The 13222-nt window shown below is 35.2% G+C and overlaps 1 protein-coding gene across 1 annotated transcript; it reads left to right on the plus strand.

Annotated features, from left to right (window-relative positions):
• The first annotated feature begins 2422 nt into the window (after positions 1 to 2422).
• LOC147502711 (uncharacterized) lies at positions 2423 to 2884 on the plus strand. Its single transcript, XM_086604596.1, has one exon. It carries the CDS (start codon positions 2423 to 2425, stop codon positions 2882 to 2884), a length of 462 nt encoding a protein of 153 aa, XP_086460722.1.
• Positions 2885 to 13222: the final 10338 nt, after the last annotated feature.

The following is a 13222-nucleotide window of genomic DNA, read 5'->3' on the forward strand; positions in this document are numbered from 1 at the left end:
AGAGCAGCATGTCAGGTATATTTTATTACATATTCCATATTAATTTTTTTTTATATTGTTTTCTTGCTTAAAATCTGTCACATATACTTTTAGAAGTTCAAATTTTGTTAACCTATTTGATTCATATGTCAAATATGATTCAAAACCTCTCCGTATCTATGTTCATGTTTTAAAAAAACACACAAAGTCGCACACAACATTTTGTTGTTGGCTTTTCGGGAGCCTATTTGCTGTGCATTTTGGAATTTCAAATATAAGTAAAGTCATAACGAAAACCGGGTGACAAAAGTATTTTTATTTCTTTACAAGAAAGCACTTGCTCTAATGTTTTGGATAGCAAGTTTATGGTAGACATTTGTTTCGAAGGTTGACCATAGTGGTGTTTGTATAATAGAAGCGTGACTTCAGGGTTTAGATGATGCTTCACCTCTGCAGTTCTTAACTATCTCACTTCCGAATGAACTGTGTACCTTTTCTCTAATGGGCCAGCACAAAGCTCCATCGCTAACCTTGCCATTATTTCTATTTGCAGTGACCAATCTCTCCCTGGCTATAGACTTACATGCCAAAACCTCTCCAGTCAACTTATCAGAGATAATACTAAACTGCCCCCATCCCAATTGATCTCCCAATTCGTATCTAAAATTGTGTCAACAAGATTTGCGAGCTAATAAAAAGAGAGAACCCCCCAGTTGAGTCACCACTGAGTACAGCAGAAATCCAGTCAGAATGTTCTCTGTCCAAGTCTGACCTATTTTGCATGATAAAAGCTCCTAATGCCCAGTCTAATGGGAATACACGTTTATAAGAGTCAGGGTAAGACTTCACCACATTTTCACAGTGAGCAACAGCAGCAGCAATAACACTACTGAGCTTTATGGAGAGAACTATGGCCTGCAACCTAATTAATGGGAGGAAGTGTATACGTTCTACTTTTTGCTTTCTTGATCACCCAATCTTTTCATCGATGAGCTTTTAGATGTCCCCATGGGGCATATGATTTGGGACCTCTCCCTGATTATCCAATGGCATGTATTGCGCCATGATAGCCCGAATTTCAGAATCCATGTATCTCTGCATAAGAATTTACAGAATCGTGTCAGAACAGCATAGCAAATACAGATGCATTCAGCATTAGACAAGCAGATAGTACAAAACAATAGAAAGGCTGCAGCATACCCGGATTATTCCAATTAAAAGGCCATTAAATGCAATGAATATTTGAATACATTAGAAGAAAAATAATAATAAGAAGACAATATTATACATATATATATACAACACTTCTTACTTTTTTTTGTTTTACACATTACTTGGGAGATTTGATTAATGCACTACTGCTGAAACTAACATTCTAATATATGCTGAAAATCAAGGACTCTGATAAATGTATTACTGAAATTAAGATAAGGGGAGAGTTTACACGTTACTTGGTAATGTACACCTGCATAGTCAGAGTACACGGTTGGTTGTAAACTAATATATATGTATCCTCATTATCGAGAATTCATTTAGATGTAAAAACATTTCATCAGAAAAAGATATTGAAACAAAAAATAAAATAGTATGTATTAATCATAAAACCTTAGCTCATTTATGATGGTTTACTATTAAAATGCAATTCATATTGTTACATTATTATTCTAATTTTTCATTTTTATATCAAGGCACATGGATTACTTGAGGACGACAGCGAATGGGATGACGCTATGGAGGAAGCAAGTCATTGGCAAGTTCCAAAATCTTTGAGACAATTGTTCGTCACATTGATTTTGTTTTGTGGGGTGACATATCCTGAAAAACTTTGGGAGAAACACCAAAAGCACCTCGGAGAAGATGTTTTGTTTTGATATAGAAAGAAGAACAATAATGAGAATCTCCAACTCACTGAAGAACAGATTAGAAATGAGACTCTCTCGTGAGATTGAACAAATTATGGCTGAAAAAGGATTATCTCTCACAAACATTCCTGATTTCCCCAAAATTTAATATGTCTTCAAGGATCTCCCGAGATAACAATTGATTCTTTGAAGAATTAGACTACCACTGCAATGAGTTGCAAAAAAGAATATGAGATTCTTAACAACGGAATGAATGCTAATCAGCGTGAGGTATTCAACTCTGTTAATGATGCGAGTTCAATCTCAATCGGGGAGGTGTTTTTTTGTATGGATGGAGGAGGAACTGGCAAAACATATCTTTACAAAACAATTATATCTAAACTTCGGTCCGAAGGAAAGATTGTTCTTGCAGATTGCGTCTTACGGGATAGTCAGGCTCCTACTTCAGTGGAAGGACTGCTCACTCTAGGTTTAAAATTGTTATTTCGACTGATGAAAACACCAATTGTGACATCTCTCAAGGGACATTATTACACAACCTTATCAGACAGGCTGATCTAATAGTATGGGACGAAGCACTAATGACTCACAGACATGCATTTGAAGCAGTAAACCGTACACTGGAGGATCTTTTTAAATCACAAGGCAAAGAATTTGGTGGTAAAACATTCCTAATGGGAGGAGATTTCAGACAGATATTACCAGTCATTCCAAGAGGCACAAGAACTAATGTTGTTGATGCTTCTATCAACAAGTCAAAATTATGGAAAAACTGCAAAGTCTTTCACTTAACTGAGAACATGCGACTGAAGAATGGAAATATAGAATCAGCTACAACAAAGTCTATTGAAGAGTTTAGCAAATGGGTTTTAGACCTTGGAGACGGAAATCTTCCTACTTCTAGAATGAGTGACGAGGTGGAATCAACTTGGATCAAAATTCCAGAAGACCTGCTTATTCCGGATAGTGATAATCCAGTAGAAGATATTGTGTCATGCATATATCCGGATTTGGTCAACAAATATCGATATTCAATATTTTAAAGAAAGAAGCATTCTAGCCCCGAGGAACGAAACAGTTGATGAAATTAACTCCACAATAATTTCAGAACTCCCAACAGAACTAAAGAAATACTTAAGTGCAGACTCACTAAGTCCATTTCAAGGTAAAAGTGCTGAACAAGATGTTTTATACCCGACAGAATTCTTAAACACTCTAGAATTTTCCGGCATACCGAACCACAAACTGGATTTAAAAGTTGGTGTTCCGATCATGTTAATGAGAAACCTTAATCAGAGTCGAGGACTGTGCAATGGGACTAGAATGATCGTCACAAAATTAGCTTCCAAAGTGCTATATGCGGATATTATTACAGGGAATAGAGTAGGAGATCCAGTTTTTATTCCAAGAATAGTTTTGTCCCCAAGCGATACAAAATGGCCATTTGAATTCAGAAGGAAGCAATTCCCTATTAAAGTTTGTTTCACAATGACCATAAACAAAAGCCAGGGACAAACATTCGAAAAAGTTGGAATATATTTGCCAATGCCAGTTTTCACTCATGGCCAGTTATATGTTGCAGTTTCAAGAACAAGCTCACGAGAGGGACTGATGTTTTTAATCAGAAGGAATGGGGACGAGCCTGAAGGACATACACAAAACATTGTCTATAAAGAAGTTTTCAATTCAATCTGAATATTATTACACTCAAAGGTATTTTCTTAAAACAAATGATTATTATATATATATTTTTTATATTTTAGACACTGATTTTATTTTTTTTACATTGTTTAATAGGAAAATCTCCTTTCAACGGAATATAGGGAAAACAAATAGCGACAATATGGCCATAAACAGCACAGAGATCAAATCCTCCTTACTTCAGTGTAATTGATTATCTCCCTAAGTGCTTTCCTACTAATCCCTTTTTATAAGCCATGTAGTACTAGGGACAGTAGGAGATAATGTTAGCTACCTTAACGTTCCCTTCTACTCTGTCTTCTTCATGGTTCTATTAAATCATATTGTATGGAATCTTATCTATTCTTAATTATTCTTCTTAATGTTTGGAATTCTTCTTAACATGCAAACTTTATTAAGTACATTAATGTTTGGATTGTGTACTCATTCAACAATGCAGTGAGAAGCCATTTTGGAACTGAAGGTAATGATTCTAAACACTCGATGCTTCCAAACACCCAATTTTTTTTTGTTTCTATGTCCTGATTTCTATCAGTGCTCTTAAGTTTGTTAGAGTATGTATAAAAAGATATATAGTGACATGCAAATAAATTGAGGTGACCAACATGATTACTTGGATCAGTAATAAGTCCAGATTTTACTCCAGTGAAATACATCTGCAAGTATCATCTGGTGCTTTGTGTTATTGCGTTACAATATTTCAATGACAGCGGTGGTAGCGTAGATTTCACTGAGCAAAGAATTCAGAATTCCGCACCTACTCCGTTATATCGACGAAACAGATCCAAGAAACAGTATATGTTTTTCATGCAAGGATAAGAAATATAACATAAAAATTAACCTAAAGTCCAAGAGCCCATTTTCGCTCAACCGGGAAGTGACGTCTCAAGCCGATTCCCTGATAATCCCTATACCCCACAAAGCGATGCCCCATGGTGAAGCTACTGAGTTCTTTCGGATGCATACGACTTAAATTGCTATCTGTTTAAATCTGATCCACGAGAATATAATATAAAAGTGTTGGGATATGTACATGGAATGAAAAACAAGAGTCATGTTCAATATTAAATAACACTTTAAAAGTCACCATCCATAAGACCGTGTACTTTCATAATTAAAATATTAGCACATCAATAGTGACTATACAGAAGTCCAATGTAGATGGATTGATAGGTGTGTACATGTGGAAGGAGTGTCAATATGTACTTTTTACAATTTAGAAACAAAAACTCTATACTCACCTTGCATGAATTGTGTCCCTTTTGGCAAACTTCGGGGTATCCTTGGAATTATATCTCCTATCTACATCAGTTTTTGGTAGTTCCTGGAGTGGAGGGAATATATCCAGATATCCTAATGCAGCCTCTCCTTTACTGTTAGGCTCTGAACACTGACACACGCGACAAATTGATTCACCACCGTCCTTATACATGTTGCCTGATAAGCTGCTACACTTTCATCATCATCATCATATTAACTTCCTTAATATGTAGTCTGTAGCTCAACTTGCTTAAGGCTCATATCATCAGATTAGATGGGAGCTGATATAAAATCTCCAAACTTGATTTTCTATAAGAATGCTAACATGTTTAGTGCTTTCTATGACACGAAATGATAAGAGCCCAAAACTGTAGTTTTAACCCCTTAATAATCATACTGTTAGACCAATTATGTGAATAATAAGTAAGAGTTAATACTGATTAAAGTGTTTTTATGCATTTCAGGCTTCAAAGTCCATTATTAAAAGAAATGTGCCACTTTAGCAGATAAAGGATAGAACTTCGAATGCCATATCTTTGGACTTCAAATACAAATAAATAAACAATAGTAACACAAGAACCGGATTGAGGCCTACCTTATGTCAAAACGATTCCGGTTCGGAAAGAGCTTTGCAATGGTCAATGCTGTAAAAAGCCTTGACCCAATCAGAGGAGCAGAAGTGGACGAAAAGTCTGTGGAACACCAACTGCAGCTGAAGAGGCCTTTTTCATAATGAAAAAAATTGGTTTTTTACGGCCCAAACCATGGCTCCAAGCCCATGCACGATTTTTGGATCTGAATGTATAAAACAAAAGCTTAATTCTTTGTTAATGGTAGATTAAATAGTAGAGAATTAGGGTAGATAGCTTAGAATAGAATATAGCCATTAAAATAGCTTCTAGATCTAGATTTAATTGTTTTCTTTAATTAGTTTCAAATCCCCTTATTAGATTAAACCTTTGGATCTTGTTCTTCAAATTAATTAGATCAATAAAGTAGTATTTCTTATCAATTTCGATTTTTGTCAAATCCAATTCTAGATCTAATTTCAATTCATGTCCTTATTTCAATTTAGTCATTAAATTAGATTTCATTATTGTTAAATTAAGTAAATTTCAATGCTTTATATTATGTTTAGTTTTAATATAAATGGAAATGATTGGAGGAATGATTCAAGGCTAAACCTCCATTAGAGGGGTTGTGAAGCCTTGATGAAAGCTTGAGTCCGATTATCGTGAGTCGATTTTCTATTCCACTCTAGAAATGATTAGTTCACCATGAGCATGGGTTTAATTGTTCACATGCTAGTTATGATTGGTAGAAATGCCATGTATAATTAGGGATTAGGAATTGAAATATAATAAAAGGGGCATGATTAAGATCAATGATAAATAGCGATTTATAGGTTAGTGGATTAAGTTGAGTTAAGGTGGAATCAATTGTTAACTCCTTATCATAGAATGGACGAAGCCTTCCCATAATTATTTAGATAATGTCGACTAGTTGCATCTTGTGGGTAGTTGCATAGTAGTATAATTCCCTTCCATTAAAACTCTCATAGACTTAAAAGCGACTAGTTTAGATTAGAAAACATCCATGCTAGAGCAATTATGTTGAGTGGAACTAACTTATCTTAAGTTCCACTATATCTCATAGGATTGAGAGTAGAAATCTTTGATAACATCAATTGCTATACATAAGTTTTTATTTTTATTTTTTTACTTACGTCCACTATGAATTCATAGTTCATTTTAGGTAGACTATTCATTTTTTATCATATTCATTACATTTATCAATTTTTTTATATTTATGAAGAAAACAATGGAATTTGCCATTAAATCACCATTAACTTTTAATTGGGCTAAGCAATAAAAAATGCTTAAAAGTTCTTGAAAACCTCAAATGCATACAATTGAACTTGAAATATAATAAAGGGGCATGATTAAGATCAATGATAAATAGTTATCTTTATAGGCACTAGGGCATAGATACAAAAGAATGGGATTGTTAATTCCTACAAAAAATAATGGATATGAAAAGTTAGTTCAATCACTTATAGTTCCTCGGGGATGCTCGGAGCATAGGCCTCTCAAGAACTGCGACACCTTATTAGCATCACTTAAAGGAAAGTCATGCATAGAGCCTACGTTCATATCACACTAAGATAACCTTTTCATTTCTATTATCGAGTCCGAAATAGATGATTATTTTCTAAAACTAATGACTATTATATTTTTGATATTAAAATGGAAAAGGACACAACTCTAATTATGTTGGTTTGTGTTATTTTATTTAAGTTAAACATAGTCATAAGTTCAGTGTATTGAATGGGAAGTGGTTCTTACAAGTGAGTTCAAGACTTAGTTGGGTGCCTATGTTGTTGGGGATCAATAGCTTCCTATGTAACGGGAACCTTGCCACCCCATCCGGAAACAACACTCAACCAAAAAAAAAAAAAAAAAAATTGTATGTTTGGGTACCTTTGGAAAACGATCTTGATAAATCATTGGTGGGTCAAATGCATGAGTAAAGAAAAGGTGTCTCATCCCGATCAAGAACCTATACCATAGTTAGCAAAGAAACAATAATACAAATACGGTGAGAAAGCGAATGTGATCGTCTTTCATATTATTGATTAACTAAGTGGCTTAAGAAGTGAAAGTTTATGGTAATGAGTAACCTTATACTTAGATTTACGAAAGTACCAAAAGGTTTCCAAGCATAATTGATTGACTTATTTTATTTTATTTGCTAAAATAAAATAGCTATACATGAAAGGATTACAACTTACAAGTCGAGAATCCTTAGCGGAAGTGACAACTAGAGTTGTGTCATCAATAGCTTATGTAATGGCATCCCATATTCAAGTTCGCAAAACCTTGGCCACACACTAAACATATGTATTTATGTTTATAGTAAGATTGTTTAAGGTCTACTTAATTTTATGCGAGAACACACTACTTTTTGGTGTCAAGAAGATAGAAAAGCCTATGTTTGAGCTAACAAGTAGTCTACACTCTACACAATCTTGGCCAAACGAAGCGAGTGTAAAGAACGGATTATAGGTTTAATTACCTCACCCTTACCAAGTCGCACCAGTCTTTGGATCACCACGAAGGATGATACCAATACCAAGTGTTGGAACCTCTTCAAGTTATTATTGAGTTTTTCATTGGTGGATCACCGACCAATCTACTTTCACACCCACATAGTGAGATGCTTATCGGGGGGTGAGGCTTTCTGTTTTCCTATTTACTATTGTTATGCATGTATTTAGTTCTATCTTTCTTTGTCCTTCTGATTTTTTTTCATTTCTCATCGCAGGTTATTGGAGCGACTGCAGAGCTTAACAACCGTGTTGTAAGGTCTGGTCCCTGCATGCTCGAGATGGAAAAACTACACTCTTCCCAGAGTAAGCTTGAAAACGATCTAACTCGCACTCATTTAAAGCTCCAGGCAACCAGTATGAGCACTCACAAACAGGCGGAGAAGATTGCTAATCAGACTTACTACCTTAACGTACTACAGTTGCGTCAAAGACAGATAAAAAAAAAATTGGAAGGCATAGGCTCCTATCTCTAGCTGAGTTTTTTTTTTCTAATGTACAAGCTTCATTAATGGTAGGAGGAGTAAACATATTAGATTTCAGCATCGAGAAAAACCCCATTCTCAGAGACGTGGTTGTGGATATTTTCTATATTCATGCTCATGAACTCGGGCAATTTCGATATTTTATATTTTACTTTTTTGATATTTTCTTTACTTTATTTACGATTGTTTAAAGGGACTTTAAACCAAGGTTCTACTCTTTGGAAGCTCGGTCGCCAACATCCATATAACAATCTGAAACTTCTCGCAGTTCCAACTTTGCTCCACCTATTTGTCTATTTAAGGAGTTGGAACATATCGCTTATTTGTATCAAGTTGAACTTTGGAAAATCAAGAATTGGAACTCTTAAAAACATAGAAATATGTTAAAAACCACGATTCAATCCAATTCATATGCAACTGACCGGAACTAAGGAATTATCGACTTCTGGATCCAAGCGAAAGGGGGATGCATCACAGCTTTACACCCACATAGCCAGATGCTTATCAGGGGTGAGGCTTTCTGTTTTCCTATTTACTATTGTTATGCATGTATTTAGTTCTATCTTTCTTTGTCCTTCTGATTTTTTTTCGTTTCTCATCGCAGGTTATTGGAGCGACTGCAGAGCTTAACAACCGTGTTGTAAGGTCTGGTCCCTGCATGCTCGAGATGGAAAAACTACACTCTTCCCTAAGTAAGCTTGAAAACGATCTAACTCGCACTCATTTGGAGCTCCAAGCAACCAGTATGAGCACTCACAAACAGGCGGAGAAGATTGCTAATCAGAGTAAACATATTAGATTCCAGCATTGAGAAAAACCCCATTCTCAGAGACGTGGTTGTGGATATTTTCTGTATTCATGCTCATGAACTCGGACAATTACAGTCAGGGATATTTTCTGTTTTGACATTATTTACGATTGTTTAAAGGGACTTTAAACCAAAAATGTATACGACTACTAAAAAGTAGAGTCAGACTTTAGAATGAGATTAACTAAATGTTCATCCAAATATAATACCAATTTACAATATAATCAAATTTTACTTGGATAAATTTGTAAAAGATAGGACTTTCTCATAATCCTCACTAATACAAATTCAAAAGTTGTCCACTCTCCACTCCTGGTGGATGATATGGAGAGATGAACTGTGGCCATACACATGGAGAAATAAAAATGACTAATGGACCTACACAGAATGAAAAAGAAGAGAACATATTTTATCACTCTGGTAAGCCCATAAGACTGTAAGAGGAACATCCAAATTACAACCCAGATCAATATTAGACTTCCATAAGTCAGCTTCTCTGGGAATAAAGACAACTACACAAGACTCAAAACACTAATGCATAGTGACCAACTCTAACAAAAGACTCTGTAATTGCCATGAAATATCTTCGGTAGACCCATTTACACCTTTCACCGAAGACTACATATCAAATGGACTCCTACTTAGAGTTTTCATAAAAGAGAAACACTATAAAGATGAGTTTAACTAAACTTCTAAAACCATATCACAATAGATCCTTATAAATTTAACAACACAACTTCCCGTATACCACAATGCAGTAGCTGAAGGTAAAAAAAAAACTTTTTATACTGACAATTTTTATACAGGCTTATCATAAGTATCGTAGTGATTTATTTTTTTTAAAACTTACACAATTTTTATTTTCTTTGCAGATTATTAATAAGAGATAAGATCATCTACGAGTTAATTTCATAATCTACCATGGTATTTATTCGCTGTATTTGTTCTTAGCAATAGAAACAATAGTGCATGTTTTACAAGCTAATACGATTAAAAACCTAATTTGAATAATAAGAAAAAGATAGTTCAGTATCATATTCATATTTTCTGTTATATAGGAATCAAATTTTATATTAATTGTGACTAAAATTCGATCAAATAATGCAGGTAAACCACATGGATAGCATAGATGTTGACGAAAATAGTTTCAACTGTAATGGAATGATGATTACTCAAAAATTAAGTGATCCGTGGATTATAATTGAGCAAAACAGACTCTGTTACTACAGGATACACAAGAATACTATTTATTATGAAGATTACAAAGGATTGACAGATGAAGTGAAAAATAAAGTCCGGCGAGATCGTTTAGAAAATAAAGCATAAAAGTAAAAAAAGTTGTGATGTTAGACTTACCTTTCGGAACAGATTAATTCAGATCTTTTGTAACCACTACTTTTTCTAAGTTCTTTTCTTGCATTTACAACTCTTATTGTTTCAACTACATTTCATAGAATAGGGTTGTTAATTTTTGTGCCTTAATAGCAGAACTTGAGACACTTCTATAAAAATATTATTCCCGGAAAACTCCTCAACATCATAGAATAAATGATAAAAATTATCGGTGTCTTAACAGGTTACAATGTCGGACAAAACATCTCAATAAATAATAATATGCATATGCAAAAAAACTACAGGCTAGATATTGAGAACACTGGATGAAGAACAACGTGTTTTTACGACGTAATGGCTTGACTCGATATTTTTGGCTTGGTTATTGAAAATGTCATCCAACCTGTGGTAGTTGGGCAAGAATTACGTATGGTGTCCCATCTGCAAACGAGGAGAGTGGAGTAGATCATCATCTTATTTATTGCCCTCGCTGGAAACTTCAGTTCACTAGAGGTGAAGAGGTGCAACCTACACTCAGTGCGTCGTATCCATATTGTTCTTGCATACATTAAAGATCTAATAAGTATGAATTTATACTTCACATAAACCCTTTTCTAATCCTTCCAAGCATTTTTTTTGGTACTCCTTTGAGGTAATTGAAACGAATTAGGTTACCTGAAAGGCAGAAACAAAGAGTAGAGGACTAAGGCTAAACATGGAGTTTATCTAAAGTTCTCATTTTCAGTAATTCATTATTACAACATAAACAGACAAAAAACTCATCAATGAAACCAATAGCAACTCATCATTAGAGACAGTTTTTGGTGGAATAGAGTCAAGGAATTCAAGTCTAACACAGCTGCGGCAATTGTCGCTTCGCCATAATAGATTCTCTGGTGGGCTTTCAAATTCACTTTTGCATTTAACTGAGCTCCAAGTCTTGGATTTGCGCAACAACTTTCCATTAATGCAAATTCCTACCAACACTGGAACTTTGTCCAATATTTCAACTATAGCCTTAAGCAAGAACCACTTGACTGGTGGAATCCCTTTGTCATTACAGAATTTGTACAAGATATAGTTAATGGATATCAAGGCGCTGAGGGTTTTCAACCTTGGAGGAAACAACCTTACTTGGAACAACAATGCTAATGTAGCTCCAAAGTGCATGTTGTCTCAGTTATCTTTGAGGTCATGTCGTCGAACCCGTTGATCTAAGCGAGAATGAGCTCAATGGAAACTTCCCTGAATGGCTTGCTGAACACAATATCGAAACTATAATTCTATCAGATAACAAGCTCACAGGTTCTCTGCCACATCCTCTGTTTCATAAGTCAGTACTTGCTTTGTCAATAAATTATTTCTTTGGCAAATTGTCTAGAAACATGGGAGATACAACTTCCGTCATGATACTTATGTTGGCCAACAACAACTTTTTAGGTACCATTCCTAAGACGATCTCAAAAATTAATCGACTACTATTGTTAGACCTGTCGCAAAACATATTTTATGGTAACACATTCCCAAGCTTTGGTCCAGATGCTTTACTTGCTTATGGAGACGTCTCTTCCAACAGATTGTCTGATGAGGTTCCAATAAACTTTGCATTAGAAACAAAGATACTTGCATTAGGTCAAAATGAGTTTTCAGCTCCCTTACCTCAGAATCTTAGCGAGCTCGGCGAACTTCGAGCACCTCGATCTCCATAACAACAATATAATCGGAGAATAGCTAGAGTTCCTCTACCAAATGTCTAGCCTTCAAGTTCTTAATCTTAAAAATAATTCTCTTGAAGGCCGAATCAAAAACACGCCAAGGTGGAACCATATACAAGGGTCGAGCATCAATAGACGAAGGAAGAGTTGATTCCTTCCATGGGAGAGCACCCATTGTTAGCAGATTCTCTACGAGAGGTCTCAGGACAGAATCCACACCTAAAGTTTTATCTTCCTTATGGTTGGATTTACAATGGGGCACTGGAATGACGAGTTATAAATTTAATCTAGAATACTTTTTTTAGTTACCATTCCAAAGACGATCTCAAAAATTTATCGACTACTATTGTTAAACCTGTCGCCCACAATATCGAAACTATAATTCTATTAGATAACAAGCTCACAGGTTCTCTGCCACGTCCTCTGTTTCATAAGTCAGTACTTGCTTTGTCAATAAATTATTTCTCTGGCAAATTGTCTAGAAACATGGGAGATACAACTTCCGTCATGATACTTATGTTGGCCAACAACAACTTTTTAGGTACCATTCCTAAGACGATCTCAAAAATTAATCGACTACTATTATTAGACCTATCGCAAAACATATTTTCTGGTAACACATTCCCAAGCTTTGGTCCAGATGCTTTACTTGCTTATGGAGCGTCTCTTCCAACAGATTATTCCGATGAGGTTCAATAAACTTTGCATTAGAAACAAAGATATTTTGCATTAGGTCAAAATGAGTTTTCACTCCTTTTACCTCGAGAATCTTAGCAGTACTGAGCGAACTCGAGCACCTCGATCTCCATAACAACAATATAATTGGAGAATAGCTAGAGTTCCTCTACCAAATGTCTAGCCTTCAAGTTCTTAATCTTAAAAATAATTCTCTTGAAGGCCGAATCAAAAACACGCCAAGGTGGAACCATATACAAGGGTCGAGCATGCTTTACTTGCTTATGGAGACGTCTCTT

This window comes from Coptis chinensis, chromosome 4 (assembly GCF_015680905.1).
Source record: "Coptis chinensis isolate HL-2020 chromosome 4, ASM1568090v1, whole genome shotgun sequence".
NCBI classification, from domain to species: domain Eukaryota; kingdom Viridiplantae; phylum Streptophyta; class Magnoliopsida; order Ranunculales; family Ranunculaceae; genus Coptis; species Coptis chinensis.